The 20,173-nt window shown below is 42.1% G+C and overlaps 1 protein-coding gene across 3 annotated transcripts in view; it reads left to right on the top strand.

Annotated features, from left to right (window-relative positions):
• NR3C2 (nuclear receptor subfamily 3 group C member 2) overlaps window positions 1-20,173 on the top strand; it is an 869,318-nt gene that overhangs the window by 806,374 nt on the left and 42,771 nt on the right. For all 3 annotated transcript variants that reach the window (XM_053703728.1, XM_053703726.1, XM_053703727.1), the window contains exon 8: window positions 2,742-2,899. In XM_053703728.1, coding sequence (XP_053559703.1) covers window positions 2,742-2,899 — 158 coding nt within the window. The remainder of the gene's footprint in view (window positions 1-2,741; window positions 2,900-20,173) is intronic.

Below are 20,173 nucleotides of genomic sequence, written 5' to 3'. Positions count from 1 at the left end.
TGGGGCGCGGTCTGGGAACCCCTGAAAGCTCAGGGTCTATGGTCTCGGGAAGAATCTCTTCTCCCGATAAACATTCTGGAACTGAGAGCGATATTCAATGCTCTCAAAGCTTGGCCTCAACTAGCAAAGGCCAAATTCATAAGGTTTCAATCAGACAACATGATGACTGTTGCATATATCAACCATCAGGGGGGAACAAGAAGTTCCCTGGCGATGGAGGAAGTGACCAAGATAATTCAATGGGCGGAGGATCACTCCTGCCACTTGTCTGCAATCCACATCCCAGGAGTGGAAAATTGGGAAGCGGATTTTCTGAGTCGTCAGACATTCCATCCGGGGGAGTGGGAACTCCATCCGGAAATCTTTGCCCAAATAACTCAATTATGGGGCATTCCAGACATGGATCTGATGGCCTCTCGTCAGAACTTCAAGGTTCCTTGCTACGGGTCCAGATCCAGGGATCCCAAGGCGACTCTAGTAGATGCACTAGTAGCACCTTGGACCTTCAACCTAGCTTATGTATTCCCACCGTTTCCTCTCATTCCCAGGCTGGTAGCCAGGATCAATCAGGAGAGGGCTTCGGTGATCTTGATAGCTCCTGCGTGGCCACGCAGGACTTGGTATGGAGACCTGGTGAATATGTCATCGGCTCCACCATGGAAGCTACCTTTGAGACAGGACCTTCTTGTTCAAGGTCCATTCGAACATCCGAATCTGGTTTCCCTCCAACTGACGGCTTGGAGATTGAACGCTTGATTTTATCAAAGCGTGGGTTTTCAGATTCTGTAATAGATACTCTGATTCAGGCCAGAAAGCCTGTAACTAGAAAAATTTATCATAAAATATGGAAAAAATATATCTGTTGGTGTGAATCTAAAGGATTCCCATGGAACAAGATAAAAATTCCTAAGATTCTATCCTTTCTACAAGAAGGTTTGGAGAAAGGATTATCTGCAAGTTCTCTGAAGGGACAGATCTCTGCTTTATCTGTTTTACTTCACAAAAGGCTGGCAGCTGTGCCAGACGTTCAAGCGTTTGTTCAGGCTCTGGTTAGAATCAAGCCTGTTTACAGACCTTTGACTCCTCCCTGGAGTCTAAATCTAGTTCTTTCAGTTCTTCAAGGGGTTCCGTTTGAACCCTTACATTCCGTAGATATTAAGTTATTATCTTGGAAAGTTTTGTTTTTGGTTGCAATTTCTTCTGCTAGAAGAGTTTCAGAGTTATCTGCTCTGCAGTGTTCTCCGCCCTATCTGGTGTTCCATGCAGATAAGGTGGTTTTGCGTACTAAGCCTGGTTTTCTTCCGAAAGTTGTTTCCAACAAAAATATTAACCAGGAGATAGTTGTACCTTCTTTGTGTCCGAACCCAGTTTCAAAGAAGGAACGTTTGTTACACAATTTGGACGTAGTCCGTGCTCTAAAATTCTATTTAGAGGCTACTAAAGATTTCAGACAAACATCTTCTTTGCTTGTTGTTTATTCTGGTAAAAGGAGAGGTCAAAAAGCAACTTCTACCTCTCTTTCTTTTTGGCTTAAAAGCATTATCCGATTGGCTTATGAGACTGCCGGACGGCAGCCTCCTGAAAGAATCACAGCTCACTCCACTAGGGCTGTGGCTTCCACATGGGCCTTCAAGAACGAGGCTTCTGTTGACCAGATATGTAAGGCAGCGACTTGGTCTTCACTGCACACTTTTGCCAAATTTTACAAATTTGATACTTTTGCTTCTTCGGAGGCTATTTTTGGGAGAAAGGTTTTGCAAGCCGTGGTGCCTTCCATTTAGGTGACCTGATTTGCTCCCTCCCTTCATCCGTGTCCTAAAGCTTTGGTATTGGTTCCCACAAGTAAGGATGACGCCGTGGACCGGACACACCTATGTTGGAGAAAACAGAATTTATGCTTACCTGATAAATTACTTTCTCCAACGGTGTGTCCGGTCCACGGCCCACCCTGGTTTTTTTAATCAGGTCTGATGAATTTTTTTCTCTAACTACAGTCACCACGGTATCATATGGTTTCTCCTATGCATATTTCCTCCTGTACGTCGGTCGAATGACTGGGGTAGGCGGAGCCTAGGAGGGATCATGTGACCAGCTTTGCTGGGCTCTTTGCCATTTCCTGTTGGGGAAGAGAATATCCCACAAGTAAGGATGACGCCGTGGACCGGACACACCGTTGGAGAAAGTAATTTATCAGGTAAGCATAAATTCTGTTTTTCATGTTGTTGACGCACTTAAGAAAACGCAATCGGGTTTTCGCACGATTAGGGTGGATTAGGGTGTTAGTTTTTTCCACTTTTCCTGCTCCAATGTCTTCTATGGGCAAATACGTTAACACAATTGCGATATTCAAAGTTCGGCTTTTTGTGCGCATCGGGTTAGTGCGTAATCAAAAACTTTTTACTTTCAACTTGTAATGAACAAAAAACCTTACTTCTAGCGGAGTTATCACGTGAGCGGGTGGGCAAAATACCGCTCCACTCGTAATCTAGCCCATAATTAGGTTTAATCAGCTAGCAATAAGGACACCTCTTTCCATATCTCACGTTTCCATTTCTCTTTTCATCTCTCATGGTGCTGAAATAACTTAAGTACAGTAAAATTGTAGTTTGCAAATTTAGTGAAGCATTTGCAAATGTTTAAGCTTATTTTATTTAAGATTAACAATAATTTTTGGCAGTAATTTAATTGAAATTTGAACCCTAATAACTTCATTTTTGGGTTTATATATTTTTTTCAATCAGTACCAAAGGAAGGACTTAAATCTCAAGCAGCATTCGAAGAAATGAGAATTAACTACGTTAAGGAGCTTAGGAAAATACTTCTGAAGGGTCCACACAGCACAGGACAAAGCTGTCAGAGATATTTCCAACTGACAAAACTTCTGGACTCCATGCATGACGTAAGTAAAATCTGAACTGTTTAACTGAGAGGAAACATAACCAAAAGCATGAATCAGAATTTATGGAAACAGAATGGGCATCTGTTTCTAATGCCTAAGCAGTCGTGGAAAATTGAGGCAAGCTGTACAGTTGTGTCTTGTCATGGTTTGCATAATTATAATTGCTGTAAAAATACTGTACTTTCATCATATACTGGCATAATATAGCATTATGTCAGATGTATGCGTTTCACTTTCAATACATAAGTATGTGTTTAATGTGGTGCTGGTTATACATACAGCTCTAAGCATTCAAGAAGCAAAAGGCATCTGAGCAATTAAATATGTCCTTTCATCACATACCCTGGTCTAGACCCTAAGCTGTTAAATTCTAATATAGCATTCCCTGTGATATATATTTCACTCAATCCATGATCTCTCAAGAGATTGTAATGCTTTTGACTAGATTATACACAAGAGCTTTATTTGATGAGTTGCCATTATGATAAGAATTGGTTTGTATTTGGTTACTTTAATGACACAATTAACCCCGCAACTATAAGATAAAACGCTGAAATTGGCCAAAAGCATTTGAAAGGTGTAGAAAGATTTTATACAACACCATTTGTAAACTACAGAGAGTATCACTCCAACAGGCCCATTTATCAAAGGGCTTGCGGACCTGATCCGACACTGCGGATCAGGTCCGCAAGACCTCGCTAAATGCGGAGAGCAATACGCTCTCCGCATTTAACATTGCACCAGCAGCTCACAAGAGCTGCTGGTGCAACGCCGCCCCCTGCTGACTCGCGGCCAATCGGCCGCCAGCAGGGAGCTGTCAATCAACCCGATCGTATTCGATCGGGTTGATGTCTGGCGATTCCTGTCCGCCTGTTCAGAGCAGGTGGACAGGGTTATGGAGCAGCGGTCTTTAGACCGCTGCTTCATAAGTTGTGTTTCTGGCGAGTCTGAAGACTCGCCAGAAACACCGCCCTTCAAGCTCCATACGGAGCTTGATAAATGGGCCTGTTTATCTTCCTATTTTATTCTTATCTCTTTGAATAAAGTAGATGTGTATGTATGCATGCAGATCAGTTCTAAATATTGTCATTATTTTAATAGCTGTCAAACATTCTCAATAACTTTGTTTGCCCTTCCTCTGGCCTAATTTATACTTCTTATTATTTTCCAACTTTAGTGCCATCAGTCTATAGAAATGCAATTAAGAAATACTGATCCTTGCAATGCTTTGTAAAATTGACTTTTTCTAGTAGCTGTTATATTAAAATTTTGAAAACTACCTGGTGATTCATATATCCTTTACAGACATATCTCACCCTTTCCCTTTAATGTTAACAATGCTTGTCATATAGATACAATGTATGGCTGCTTTTTAAACTTGTAATACCTGTGGTAACTTGGGAGCGTTATTGATTTACCATGAGTGCAGGTAGCGCTCGAGCAATAAAAATGTATTGCTCCACTTGTAATCTAGGCCTGTGTTAGGTGTATATTCATGACAGAGATTTTGTGAACTGTCATAGAGAGCTTCAGCTCAGCAGCCTTGGAAAAAATATTATAATGAGCCAAAGGGACTATGAAGTCATTGGTGGATACTATTAAAGTTTTATGATATTGTGACTAAGTCATTCATCTTTAACATTTAGGGCTAGATTACAAGTGGCACGCTATTTAGCGCTTTCACTTGCCAGAAGTAAACACTTCCAGAAGTAAGCTTTTAGCGCACATAGGTTAGACTAGAGAGCATATTACATGTTGAAACTAAATACACTTTGGATACTGCAACAGAGCTAACTTCTTCTCCCCATAGACTTTAGTGAAGCCCCAATGAAAAACAAAAACTAACACTTATCGCTCGCGCCCTAACCCAACCGTGTTTACCAAGTGTGTTATAGCCAGCATTAGTTGTAAATATTTGACATTCCAATGTCCTTCAGAAATGTTCTTTTTATTTATTTATATATATATATATATATATATATATATATATATATATATATATAATATATTTTTTTAATTTAAGTAATTTTTATTAAGGTTGAGGAAATACATGCAGCAAAATAAGCTTCACAGGTGTACATCAAAATGTGAAAAAAATACAATCTTAGTTTAACATGAAGCACATATCCATCAACCATTACTTGATTAAAAGGGAAAGAGGGACCGGGGTAGGGTAAAAGTACGAGATCCTACATATCCAATAAATGCATCTGTCATTTGATCATCTAATATAAGACATTGTCAGCTGTTGTAATTAATAAAATGGTCATTTCTCTTGTAAGGTGTATCCAGTCCACGGATTCATCCATTACTTGTGGGATATTCTCCTTCCCAACAGGAAGCTGCAAGAGGATCACCCACAGCAGAGCTGTCTATATAGCTCCTCCCCTAACTGCCACCTCCAGTCATTCTCTTGCAGCTCTCGAAAAGGGAAGTAGCTAGAGAGATGTGGTGAATTAGTGTAGTTTATCTTCAATCAAAAGTTTGTTATTTTTAAACGGTGCCGGCGTTGTACTGTTTTTTACCTCAGGCAGAAATTAGAAGAAGAATTTGCCTGAGGTTTTTGATGATCTTAGCAGGTTTTAACTAAGGTCCATTGCTGTTCTCACACACAACTGAAGAGTATGAGGAAACTTCAGCTGGGAGAACGGCCTGCAGAATTAACTGCCCTGAGGTATTTTCAGTATATTATTTTCTAGAGGATGATAAGAACTAGAAAATGCTGACAGTGCCTGATATAGTTAAGGTAAGCCTGATTGCAGTGATTTAATAAACGACTGGCATCATGCTTGCAGTAAAAAGTAATTTTCATATTACTTTCTATTATGGCTTAGTATGTAAAACGTTTGCATATATATAAAGAACGTTTTTTACTGAGGTGATAAATCTTTGTTTGGGGCCTAGTTTTCCACATGGCTGTTATTTTACTCCTAGGAATAGTTTTTTAAGGCCCTCTGACTTTGAGTGCATGGTGGGAGGGGCCTATTTTCGCACTCTAATTAGGCAGTTGTTTTTACATTCTGAGACATCCAGCTTCCCTGAAGGAGTCCCCTGACATATTGGGCCTATGTAAAAGGGTTTTTGTGCCTACAAAAGTCGTTTTATGGGAAGGTAGGAGCCACAGTAGAGCTGTGGCAGTTTGCTTGTGACTGTTTTAACGGTTTTTAACGTTTTTTTGCTTAGTTTTTGAACCTGAGGGGTTAATCATCCATTTGCAAGTGGGTGCAATGCTATTTTAGTTTATTATATAAACTGTAAAAATTTCATAGAGTTAACTGCTTTCTCTTGTTAAGTGTATCCATTCCACGGATCATCCATTAATTGTGGGATATTCTCCTTCCCAACAGGAAGTTGCAAGAGGATCACCCACAGCAGAGCTGCTATATAGCTCCTCCCCTCACTGCCATATCCAGTCATTCTCTTGCAACTCTCAACTAAGATGGAGGTCGTAAGAGGACTGTGGTGTTTTATAATTAGTTTATTTCTTCAATCAAAAGTTTGTTAATTTTAAATGGTACCGGAGTGTACTGTTTATCTCAGGCAGTATTTAGAAGAAGAATCTGCCTGCGTTTTCTATGATCTTAGCAGAAGTAACTAAGATCCTTTGCTGTTCTCACATATTCTGAGGAGTGAGGTAACTTCAGAGGGGGAATAGTGTGCAGGTTTTCCTGTAATAAGGTATGTGCAGTTAAAATATTTTTCTAGGGATGGAATTTGCTAGAAAATGCTGCTGATATCGAAGTAATGTAAGTAAAGCCTTAAATGCAGTGATAGCGACTGGTATCAGGCTTATTAATAGAGATACATACTCTTATAAAAGTGTATTTTAAAACGTTTGCTGGCATGTTTAATCGTTTTTTACATATGTTTGGTGATAAAACTTATTGGGGCCTAGTTTTTTCCACATGGCTGGCTTGAATTTTGCCTAGAAACAGTTCCCTGAGGCTTCCCACTGTTGTAATATGAGTGGGAGGGGCCTATTTTAGCATTTTTTTGCACAGCAAAAATTACAGACACAGACATCCAGCTTCTTCCTGCATGATCCAGGACTTCTCTGAAGGGCTCAAAAGGCTTCAAAAGTCGTATTGAGGGAGGTAAAAAGCCACAGTAGAGCTGTGGCAGTTGTGACTGTTTAAAAAACGTTTTTGTCATTTGTTATTCCGTTTTTGGTATTAAGGGGTTTATCATCCATTTGCAAGTGGGTGCAATGCTCTGCTAACTTATTACATACACTGTAAAAATTTTGTTAGTGTAACTGCATTTTTTCACTGTTATTTCAAAATTTGGGAAAATTTGTGTTTCTTAAAGGCGCAGTAACTTTTTTTTATATTGCTTGTTAACTTGGTTTAAAGTGTTTTCCAAGCTTGCTAGTCTCATTGCTAGTCTGTACAAACATGTCTGACACAGAGGAACCTACTTGTTCATTATGTTTGAAAGCCATGGTGGACCCCCATAGGAGAATGTGTACTAAATGTATTGATTTCACCTTAAACAGTAAAGATCAGTCTTTATCTATAAAAGAATTATCACCAGAGGGTTCTGTCGAGGGGGAAGTTATGCCGACTAACTCTCCCCACGTGTCAGACCCTTCGCCTCCCGCTCAGGGGACGCACGCTAATATGGCGCCAATTACATCAGGGACGCCCATAGCGATTACCTTGCAGGACATGGCTGCAATCATGAATAATACCCTGTCAGAGGTATTATCTAGATTGCCTGAATTAAGAGGCAAGCGCGATAGCTCTGGGGTTAGGAGAGATAAAGAGCGCGCAAATGCTGTTAGAGCCATGTCTGATACTGCGTCACGATATGCAGAACATGAGGACGGAGAGCTTCAGTCTGTGGCTGACATCTCTGACTCGGGGAAACCTGATTCAGAGATTTCTAATTTTAAATTTAAGCTTGAGAACCTCCGTGTATTGCTTGGGGAGGTATTAGCTGCTCTGAATGACTGTAGCACAGTTGCAATTCCAGAGAAATTGTGTAGGCTGGATAGATACTATGCGGTGCCGGTGTGTACTGACGTTTTTCCTATACCTAAAAGGCTTACAGAAATTATTAGCAAGGAGTGGGATAGACCCGGTGTGCCCTTTTCCCCACCTTCTATATTTAGAAAAATGTTTCCAATAGACTCCACTACACGGGAATTATGGCAGACGGTCCCTAAGGTGGAGGGAGCAGTTTCTACTTTAGCAAAGCGTACCACTATCCCGGTTGAGGACAGTTGTGTTTTTTCAGATCCAATGGATAAAAAATTGGAGGGTTACCTTAAGAAAATGTTTATTCAACAAGGTTTTATTTTACAGCCCCTTGCATGCATTGCGCCTGTCACTGCTGCGGCGGCGGCATTCTGGTTTGAGGCCCTGGAAGAGACCATCCAGACAGCTCCATTGAATGAAATTATTGACAAGTTTAGAATGCTTAAGCTAGCTTACTCATTTGTTTCTGATGCCATTATTCATTTGACTAAACTAACGGCTAAGAATTCCGGATTCGCCATCCAGGCGCATAGGGCACTATGGCTTAAATCCTGGTCAGCTGACGTGACTTCAAAGTCTAAATTACTCAACATTCCTTTCAAGGGGCAGACCTTATTCAGGCCTGGCTTGAAGGAAATTATTGCTGACATTACTGGAGGCAAGGGTCATACCCTTCCTCAGGACAGGGCCAAATCAAAGGCCAAACAGTCTAATTTTCGTGCCTTTCGAAATTTCAAGGCAGGAGCAGCATCAACTTCCTCCGCTTCAAAACAAGAGGGAACTGTTGCTCATTCCAGACAGGCCTGGAAACCTAACCAGTCCTGGAACAAGGGTAAGCAGGCCATAAAGCCTGCTGCTGCCCCCAAGACAGCATGAAGGAACGGCCCCCTATCCAGAAACGGATCTAGTGGGGGGCAGACTTTCTCTCTTCGCCCAGGTGTGGGCAAGAGATGTTCAGGATCCCTGGGCGTTGGAGATCATATCTCAGGGATATCTTCTGGACTTCAAAGCTTCTCCTCCACAAGGGAGATTTCATCTTTCAAGGTTATCAGCAAACCAGATAAAGAAAGAGGCATTCCTAAGCTGTGTGCAAGACCTCCTAGTAATGGGAGTGATCCATCCAGTTCCGCGGACGGAACAGGGACAGGGATTTTATTCAAATCTGTTTGTGGTTCCCAAGAAAGAGGGAACCTTCAGACCAATCTTGGATCTAAAGATCTTAAACAAATTCCATCATTCAAAATGGAAACTATTCGGACCATCCTACCCATGATCCAAGAGGGTCAGTACATGACCACAGTGGGCTTAAAGGATGCCTACCTTCACATACCGATTCACAAAGATCATCATCGGTTCCTAAGGTTTGCCTTTCTAGACAGGCATTACCAATTTGTAGCTCTTCCCTTCGGGTTGGCCACTGCCCCGAGAATTTTTACAAAGGTTCTGGGCTCACTTCTGGCGGTTCTAAGACCGCGAGGCATAGCGGTGGCTCCGTATCTAGACGACATCCTGATACAGGCGTCAAGCTTTCAAATTGCTAAGTCTCATACAGATATAGTTCTGGCATTTCTGAGGTCGCATGGGTGGAAAGTGAACGTGGAAAAGAGTTCTCTATCACCACTCACAAGAGTCTCCTTCCTAGGGACTCTTATAGATTCTGTAGAGATGAAAATTTACCTGACGGAGTCCAGGTTATCAAAACTTCTAAATGCTTGCCGTGTCCCTTATTCCATTCCACGCCCGTCAGTGGCTCAGTGCATGGAAGTAATCGGCTTAATGGTAGCGGCAATGGACATAGTGCCATTTGCACGCCTGCATCTCAGACTGCTGCAATTATGCATGCTAAGTCAGTGGAATGGGGATTACTCAGATTTGTCCCCTCTACTAAATCTGGATCAAGAGACCAGAGATTCTCTTCTCTGGTGGCTTTCTCGGGTCCATCTGTCCAAGGGTATGACCTTTCGCAGGCCAGATTGGACAATTGTAACAACAGATGCCAGCCTTCTAGGTTGGGGCACAGTCTGGAACTCCCTGAAGGCTCAGGGATCGTGGACTCAGGAGGAGAAACTCCTCCCAATAAATATTCTGGAGTTAAGAGCAATATTCAATGCTCTTCTAGCTTGGCCTCAGTTAGCAACACTGAGGTTCATCAGATTTCAGTCGGACAACATCACGACTGTGGCTTACATCAACCATCAAGGGGGAACCAGGAGTTCCCTAGAGATGTTAGAAGTCTCAAAGATAATTCGCTGGGCAGAGTCTCACTCTTGCCACCTGTCAGCGATCCACATCCCAGGCGTAGAGAACTGGGAGGCGGATTTTCTAAGTCGTCAGACTTTTCATCCGGGGGAGTGGGAACTCCATCCGGAGGTGTTTGCTCAACTGGTCCATCGTTGGGGCAAACCAGAACTGGATCTCATGGCGTCTCGCCAGAACGCCAAGCTTCCTTGTTACGGATCCTGGTCCAGGGACCCGGGAGCAACACTGATAGATGCTCTAGCAGCTCCTTGGTTCTTCAACCTGGCCTATGTGTTTCCACCGTTTCCTCTGTTCCCTCAAGCAGGAGAGAGCATCAGTGATTCTGATAGCGCCTGAGTGGCCACGCAGGACCTGGTATGCAGACCTATTGGACATGTCATCTCTTCCACCATGGATTCTGCCTCTGAGGCAGGACCTTCTAATACAAGGTCCTTTCAATCATCCAAATCTAATTTCTCTGAGACTGACTGCATGGAGATTGAACGCTTAATTCTATCAAGGAGTGGCTTCTCCGAGTCAGTCATTGATACCTTAATACAGGCTCGGAAGCCTGTCACCAGGAAAATCTACCATAAGATATGGCGTAAATATCTTTATTGGTGTGAATCCAAGAGTTACTCATGGAGTAAGGTTAGGATTCCTAGGATATTGTCCTTTCTCCAAGAGGGTTTGGACAAAGGCTTATCAGCTAGTTCTTTAACCCCTTAACGACCAAGGACGTACGCCACACGTCCTCAAAAAAAATACAGTTAATGACCGAGGACGTGTGGCGTACGTCCTTGGTCTGGAAGAAGCGATCCTGCTCGCTTCCAGCTGCTTTCCGGTTATTGCAGTGATGCCTCGATATGGAGGCATCCTGCAATAACCCCCCTTGGCCATCCGATGCAGAGAGAGCCACTCTGTGGCCCTCTCTGCACCGGACATCGATGGCCGGTATCGTTGGTGGGTGGGAGCTTACGTGGGAGGCGGGTGGGCGGCCATCAATGCTCTGTGTGGAGTGGAGGGGGGCGGGAGCTACGGGAGCGCGCACGGGAGCACGCGCGTGCACGGGGGGTGGTGGGCGGGCGCGTGCACGTGGCGCGAGCGGGTGGGAACCGCTACACTACAGAAAAAAATAAAGTGAAAAGTTAAAAACACTTATACAATTTAAATGTTAAAAATATAATCTAAGGGACCTGGAAGGGGTTGGGGGTTGGTCTTGGTGGGGGGGGGGGGAAGCTACACTACAGAAAAGGGTATTTTTTAAAGAAAAAGGCACATATTTTTACAAAACTGGGTACTGGCAGACAGCTGCCAGTACCCAAGATGGCGCCCATTATTGCAGAGGGGAAGGATTAGAGAGCTGTTTGGTGGGGGATCAGTGAGGTTGGGGTCTAAGGGGGGATCCTACACATCAGCATATGTAAATATGCTTTTTTTTAAAAAAAAAACTAAAAGGGCCAAATACCTTTTATTTTAGTACTGGCAGAGTTTCTGCCAGTACTTAAGATGGTGGGGACAATTGTGGGGTGGGGGAGGGAAGAGAGCTGTTTGGGAGAGATCAGGGGGTCTGATGTTTCAGGTGGGAGGCTGAGCTCTACACTAAAGCTAAAATTAACCCTGCAAGCTCCCTACAAGCTACATAATTAACCCCTTCACTGCTAGCCATAATACACGTGTGATGCGCAGCGGCATTTAGAGGCCTTCTAATTACCAAAAAGCAATGCCAAAGCCATATATGTCTGCTATTTCTGAACAAAGGGGATCCCAGAGAAGCATTTACAACCATTTGTGCCATAATTGCACAAGCTGTTTGTAAATAATTTCAGTGAGAAACCTAAAATTGAGAAAAAATTAACGTTTTTTTTTAATTTGATCGCATTTGGCGGTGAAATGGTGGCATGAAATATATATATATAGATCAATACTTGGGGTTGTCTACTACACTACACTAAAGCTAAAACTACCCCAAAAAGCTCCCTACATGCTCCCTAATTAACCCCTTCACTGCTGGGCATAATACACGTGTGGTGCGCAGTGGCATTTAGCGGCCTTCTAATTACCAAAAAGCAACACCAAAGTCATATATGTCTGCTATTTCTGAACAAAGGGGATCCCAGAGAAGAATTTACAACCATTTATACCATAATTGCACAAGCTGTTTGTAAATAATTTAAGTTAGAAACCAAACGTTTGTGGAAAAAATTTGTGAAAAGTGAACCATTTTTTGTATTTGATTGCATTTGGCGGTGAAATGGTGGCATGAAATATACCAAAATGGGCCTAGATCAATACTTTGGGTTGTCTACTAAAAAAAATATATACATGTCAATGGATATTCAGAGATTCCTGAAAGATATCAGTGTTCTAATGTAACTATCGCTAATTTTTAAAAGAAATGGTTTGGAAATAGTAAAGTGCTACATATATTTATGGCCCTATAGTTTACAAAAAAAGCAGAGAACATGTAAACATTGGGTATTTCTAAACTCAGGACAAAATTTAGAAACTATTTAGCATGGGTGTTTTTTGGTGGTTGTAGAAGTGTAACAGATTTTGGGGGTCAAAGTTAGAAAAAGTGTGTTTTTTTTCCATTTTTTCCTCATATTTTATAATTTTTTTTTATAGTAAATTATAAGATATGATGAAAATAATGGTATCTTTAGAAAGTCCATTTAATGGCGAGAAAAATGGTATATAATATGTGTGGGTACAGTAAATGAGCAAGAGGAAAATTACAACTAAACACAAACACTGCAGAAATGTAAAAATAGCCTTGGTCCCAAACGGACAGAAAATGGAAAAGTGCTGTGGTCATTAAGTTAAAAGGACAGATCTCTGCTCTGTCTATTCTTTTGCACAAGCGTCTGGCAGAAGTTCCAGACGTTCAGGTATTTTGTCAGGCTTTGGTTAGGATTAAGCCTGTGTTTAAAACTGTTGCTCCCCCGTGGAGCTTAAACTTGGTTCTTAAAGTTCTTCAGGGAGTTCCGTTTGAACCCCTTCATTCCATTGATATTAAACTTTTATCTTGGAAAGTTCTGTATTTGATGGCTATTTCCTCGGCTCGAAGAGTCTCTGAGTTATCTGCCTTACATTGTGATTCTCCTTATCTGATTTTTCATTCAGACAAGGTAGTACCAAACCTGGGTTTTTACCTAAGGTGGTTTCTAACAGGAATATCAATCAATAGATTGTTGTTCCATCATTGTGTCCTAATCCTTCTTCAAAGAAGGAACGTCTTTTGCATAATCTGGACGTAGTCCGTGTCTTGAAGTTTTACTTACAGGCTACTAAAGATTTTCGTCAAACATCTGCCCTGTTTGTCGTTTACTCTGCACAGAGGAGAGGTCAAAAAGCTTCGGCAACCTCTCTCTCCTTTTGGCTTCGGAGCATAATACGCTTAGCCTATGAGACTGCTGGACAGCAGCCCCCTGAAAGGATTACAGCTCATTCTACTAGAGCTGTGGCTTCCACCTGGGCCTTTAAAAATGAGGCCTCTGTTGAACAGATTTGCAAGGCTGCGACTTGATCTTCGCTTCACACCTTTTCAAAATTTTACAAATTTGACACTTTTGCTTCTTCGGAGGCTGTTTTTGGGAGAAAGGTTCTACAGGCAGTGGTTCCTTTCCGTTTAAGTTCCTGCCTTGTCCCTCCCATCATCCGTGTACTTTAGCTTTGGTATTGGTATCCCACAAGTAATGGATGATCCGTGGACTGGATACACTTAACAAGAGAAAACATAATTTATGCTTACCTGATAAATTTATTTCTCTTGTAGTGTATCTAGTCCACAGCCCGCCCTGTCCTTTTAAGGCAGGTCTAAATTTTAATTAAACTACATTCACCACTGCACCCTATGGTTTCTCCTTTCTCGTCTTGTTTCGGTCGAATGACTGGATATGGCAGTGAGGGGAGGAGCTATATAGCAGCTCTGCTGTGGGTGATCTTCTTGCAACTACCTGTTTGAAAGGAGAATATCCCACAAGTAATGGATGATCCGTGGACTGGATACACTACAAGAGAAATAAATTTATTAGGTAAGCATAAATTATGTTTTTTTCACTGTTTTGCAGTTTTTGTGTTTGTTTTTTTCTCTTAAAGACACAGTACCGTTTTTTATATTCTGCTTTTTCACATTAATTAAAGTGTTTTCAAAGCTTGCTGGTCTCATTACTAGTCTGTTAAACATGTCTGACATAGAGGAAACTCCTTGTTCATTATGTTTAGAAGCCATTGTGGAACCCCCTCTTAGAATGTGTACCAAATGCACTGATCTTACTATAAGTTATAAAGACAATATTCTGGCTTTAAAAGATTTATCACCAGAGATAATTGACAAGGGGGAAGTTATGCCGACTAACTCTCCTCACGTGTCAGAGCCTATAACTCCCGCACAAGAGACGCCAAGTACATCTAGCGCGCCAATTGCGTATACTTTACAAGACATGGCGGCAGTTATGAATCATAGTAGCTATGTCCGATATACCCTCACAATGTGCAGAAGCAGAAGAAGGAGAGCTTCTATCTGTGGGTGATTTTTCTGACTCAGGGAAGACACTTCAACCTGATTCTGATATGTCTACATTTAAATTTAAGCTTGAACACCTCCGCATGTTGCTCAGGGAGGTTTTAGCAATTCTGGATGACTGTGACGCCATTGTAGTCCCAGAGAAATTGTGTAAATTGGATAAATACTATGCAGTGCCTGTTTACACTGATGTTTTTCCAATACCTAAGAGGTTTTCTGAAATTATTACTAAGAAATGGGATAGACCAGGTGTACCGTTCTCTCCCCCTCCTGTTTTTAAAAAGATGTTTCCCATAGATGCCGCTACACGGGACTTGTGGCAAATGGTCCCTAAGGTGGAGGGAGCAGTCTCTACTCTAGCGAAGCGTACAACTATCCCTGTTGAGGACAGTTGTGCTTTTCTAGATCCAATGGACAAAAAATTAGAGGGTTACCTTAAGAAAATTTTTTATTCAACAAGGTTTTATTCTCCAGCCCCTTGCATGCATTGCCCCTGTCACTGCTGCTGCGGCCTTCTGGTTTGAGTCTCTAGAAGAGGCTCTACAGGTAGAAACCCCATTGGATGATATCCTTGACAAGCTTAAAGCTCTTAAGCTAACCAATTAATTTGTTTCTGACGCCGTTGTTCATTTAACCAAACTAACGGCTAAGAACTCAGGTTTTGCTATTCAGACGCGTAGGGGGCTATGGCTTAAATCCTGTTCAGCTGACGTTACTTCAAAGTCTAAGCTTCTCAACATTCCCTTCAAGGGGCAGACCCTTTTCGGGCCTGGACTGAAGGAGATCATTTCTGATATTACTGGAGGAAAAGGTCACGCCCTTCCTCAGGATAGGTCCAACAAATTAAGGCCCAAACAGCCTAATTTTCGTGGCTTTCGAAACTTCAAGAGTGGCCCAGCTTCGACTTCCTCTAATACAAAACAAGAGGGAAATTTTGCCCAGTCCAAGCCAGTCTGGAGACCTAACCAGGCTTGGAACAAAGGAAAGCAGGCCAAAAAACCTGCTGCTGCCTCTAAGACAGCATGAAAGATCAGCCCCCGATCCGGTAACGGATCTAGTAGGGGCAGACTTTCTCTCTTCGCCCAGGCTTGGGCAAGAGATGTCCAGGATCCCTGGGCGTTGGAAATCGTGTCCCAGGAATATCTTCTGGACTTCAAAGCTTCTTCCCCAAAAGGAAGATTTCATCTCTCACAATTATCTGCAAACCAGATAAAGAGAGAGGCATTCTTACATTGTGTTCAAGACCTCCTAGTTATGGGAGTGATCCACCCAGTTCCAAAGGAGGAACAGGGGCAAGGCTTCTATTCAAATCTGTTTGTGGTTCCCAAGAAAGAGGGAACCTTCAGACCAATCTTAGATCTCAAGATCCTAAACAAATTTCTCAGGGTCCCACCCTTCAAGATGGAGACTATTCGAACCATCTTACCTATGATCCAGGAGGGTTAATATATGACTACCGTGGACTTAAAGGATGCTTATCTGCACATTCCGATACACAGAGATCATCATCGGTTTCTCAGGTTCTCCTTCCTAGACAGGCATTACCAGTTTGTGGCTCTTCCCTTTGGGTTAGCTACGGCACCAAGAATCTTTACAAAGGTTCTGGGGTCACTCCTAGCGGTCCTAAGGCCGCTGGGTACAGCAGTAGCCCCTTACCTAGACGACATTCTAATACAGGCGTCAAATTTTCAAATCGCCAGGTCCCATTCAGACATTGTTCTGGCATTCCTGAGGTCGCATGGGTGGAAAGTAAACGAAGAAAAGAGTTCTCTATCCCCTCTCACAAGAGTTTCCTTCCTAGGAACTCTGATAGATTCTGTAGAAATGAAGATTTACCTGACAGAAGCCAGGTTGTCAAAACTTCTAAATTCCTGCCGTGTTCTTTATTCTACTTCTCGCCCTTCAGTGGCTCAGTGTATGGAAGTAATCGGCTTAATGGTAGCGGAAATGGACATAGTGCCGTTTGCCCGCCTACATCTCAGACCGCTGCAACTCTGCATGCTCAGTCAGTGGAATGGGGATTACACAGATTTGTCCCCTCTACTAAATCTGGATCAAGAGACCAAGGATTCTCTTCTCTGGTGGCTATCTCGGGTCCATCTGTCCAAGGGTATGACCTTCCGCAGGCCAGATTGGACAATAGTAACGTCAGATGCCAGCCTTCTGGGCTGGGGTGCAGTCTGGAACTCCCTGAAAGCTCAGGGCTTGTGGACTCAGGAGGAGACACTCCTTCCGTTAAACATTCTGGAACTAAGAGCGATGTTCAATGCTCTTCAGGCTTGGCCTCAGCTAGCTGCGGTCAGGTTCATCAAATTTCAGTCGGACAATATCACGACTGTAGCCTACATCAACCATCAAGGGGGAACAAGGAGTTCCCTAGCAATGTTGGAGGTTTCAAAAATAATTCTATGGGCAGAGGTTCACTCTTGCCATCTATCAGCTATCCATATCCCAGGAGTAGAGAACTGGGAGGCGGATTTTCTAAGTCAACAGACTTTTCATCTGGGGGAGTGGGAACTCCATCCGGAGGTGTTTGCACAGTTGATTCAACTTTGGGGAAAACCAGAACTGGATCTCATGGTGTCTCGTCAGAACGCCAAGCTTCCTTGTTACGGATCCAGGTCCAGGGATCCCAAGGCAGCGCTGATAGATGCTCTAGCAGCGCCTTGGTCTTTCAACCTGGCTTATGTGTTTCCACTGTTTCCTCTGCTTCCTCGTCTGATTGCCAAGATCAAGCAGGAGAGAGCTTTGGTGATTTTGATAGCACCTGCGTGGCCACGCAGGACTTGGTATGCAGATCTGGTGGACATGTCATCCCTTCCACCATGGACTCTACCGCCGAGGCAGGACCTTCTACTTCAGGGTCCTTTCAACCATCCAAATCTAATTTCTCTGCGTCTGACTGCTTGGAGATTGAACGCTTGATTTTATCAAAACGTGGTTTCTCCGAGTCGGTCATTGATACCTTAATTCAGGCTCGAAAGCCTGTCACCAGGAAAATCTATCATAAGATATGGTGTAAATATCTTCATTGGTGTGAATACAAGGGTTACTCATGGAGTAAAGTCAGGATTCCCAGGATATTATCTTTTCTCCAAGAAGGATTGGAGAAGGGATTGTCAGCTAGTTCCTTAAAGGGACAGATTTCTGCTCTGTCTATTTTTTTGCACAAGCAGATGTTCCAGACGTTCAGGTGTTTTGTCAGGCTTTAGTTAGAATCAAGCCTGTGTTTAAACCTGTTGCTCCACCATGGAGTTTAAATTTAGTTCTTAAAGTTCTTCAAGGGGTTCCGTTTGAACCTCTACATTCCATAGATATCAAGCTTTTATCTTGGAAAGTTCTGTTTCTGGTAGCTATCTCTTCGGCTCAAAGAGTTTCAGAGTTATCTGCCTTGCAGTGTGATTTCCCTTATCTGATCTTCCATGCAGATAAGGTAGTTTTGCGTACCAAACCTGGGTTTCTTCCTAAGGTGATATCTAATAAGAATATCAATCAGGAGATTGTTGTTCCGTCACTGTGTCCTAATCCTACTTCAAAGAAAGAACGTCTTTTACACAATCTTGACGTGGTTCGTGCTTTAAAGTTTTATTTACAAGCTAGTAAAGATTTTCGTCAAACATTTGCATTGTTTGTTGTCTACTCTGGACAGAGGAAAGGCCAAAAGGCTTCAGCAACTTCTCTTTCTTTTTGGTTAAGAAGTATAATCCGCTTAGCTTATGAGACTGCTGGCCAGCAGCCTCCTGAAAGAATTACAGCTCATTCCACTAGAGCAGTGGCTTCCACATGGGCTTTTAAAAATGAGGCTTCTGTTGAACAGATTTGTAAGGCGGCGACTTGGTCGCTTCATACTTTTTCTAAATTCTACAAATGTGATACTTTTGCTTCTTGTGAGGCTATTTTTGGGAGAAAGGACTTACAGGCAGTGGTGCCCTCCGTTTAAGCGCCTGCCTTTTCCCTCCCTTCATCCGTGTCCTATAGCTTTGGTATTGGTATCCCACAAGTAATGGATGAATCCGTGGACTGGATACACCTTACAAGAGAAAACAAAATTTATGCTTACCTGATAAATTTATTTCTCTTGTGGTGTATCCAATCCACGGCCCGCCCTGTCATTTTAAGGCAGGTGTTTTTTATTTTTAAACTACAGCCACCACTGCACCCCATAGTTTCTCCTTTCTCTTGCTTGTCTTCAGTCGAATGACTGGAGGTGGCAGTTAGGGGAGGAGCTATATAGACAGCTCTGCTGTGGGTGATCCTCTTGCATGTTCCTGTTGGGAAGGAGAATATCCCACAAGTAATGGATGAATCCGTGGACTGGATACACCACAAGAGAAATAAATTTATCAGGTAAGCATAAATTTTGTTTTTTCTCTACACCTGATATTATTTAACTAACAAGTGTGACAGTATGATGATGCAAATAGCAGCGATCAAGTTTGAGGTCTCTGCTCCCAAATGACAATTATGTCGAGAATGAAGTCTCGTTTTCCTATAAAGCAATAATGCATTTTTTCTAAAGAAAGTGTATAGTTCATTTCTGAGATCCATTGTGAGTATGTGGGGGGATGCTGCTGTTTCCATAGCCTCGAGATCAGTCTTTAAGCACTAGTTATCATCATGTGCAGTAGTTTTCTGCGGTATATACATCCTAGCTGTGGGGTTTGGTTAAGCAGGATGATGACAGGGGTAAGGAGGATATTAGTATCAAGAGTTAGATTGATACATTTTTCTATCTGGGTCCAGTATGTACTGAGTTTCGGGCAGAACCACCAAATGTGGGAATGAGTGCCTATGTCCCCACATCTTCTCCAACAGCTTGAGGCGGCCCCTGGGAAGATGGATCGTATTCTTTGGGGTGTGAGATACCACCTTTTAAAAATTATTTTTATATATCCGATTTATCGATTTTTTATAAAATATATATCTATACCTATATATATATTTTTATATATATATATATATATATATATATATATATATATATATATATATATACACATGTATAGATATATACAGATATATAGGAATATCTATTTAAAAATTCTTAGAACATTTTCCCCTATGTGAAGAACATTGGAATGTAAAATATTTACGGTATATACATACTAAAACACTTTATTAAATATTGATACTGAATAAAAATATGTAATGTTTTCAGGTATTTACTGACCAGCAATATTAACAGCGTTTAGAAATCAACACTTGTACATAAACGTTCCACTGAGAATGAGACAGCAGTGTGTTCCTGTACACTTCTGTCACTGTTATGCCATAACACATTACACTTGACTCTCAACATGTAAGACATGAATCCCATTAAGTACGCCAGTACCTGGTTATAACCTGTCCCTCACAAAAGAGTACACCGGCAATCCTGATTCTAATTTTTCCTCTGTGCAGTTCTGTATGTTCAGCAGGTCTATCGGGTCACTGATCTCTATCTCAGCTTGGGATTTGTCCCACATACACTTAATTGTAAATGTGTCCAGAATTAGCAATCCATATTTTTCTTACTATCTTAATGATCAG

This window comes from Bombina bombina, chromosome 2, assembly GCF_027579735.1.
Source record: "Bombina bombina isolate aBomBom1 chromosome 2, aBomBom1.pri, whole genome shotgun sequence".
Classification (NCBI taxonomy): Eukaryota; Metazoa; Chordata; class Amphibia; order Anura; family Bombinatoridae; genus Bombina; species Bombina bombina.
Note: the sequence above shows the minus strand (reverse complement) of the source record. Positions and strands in the feature narration are given on the sequence as shown.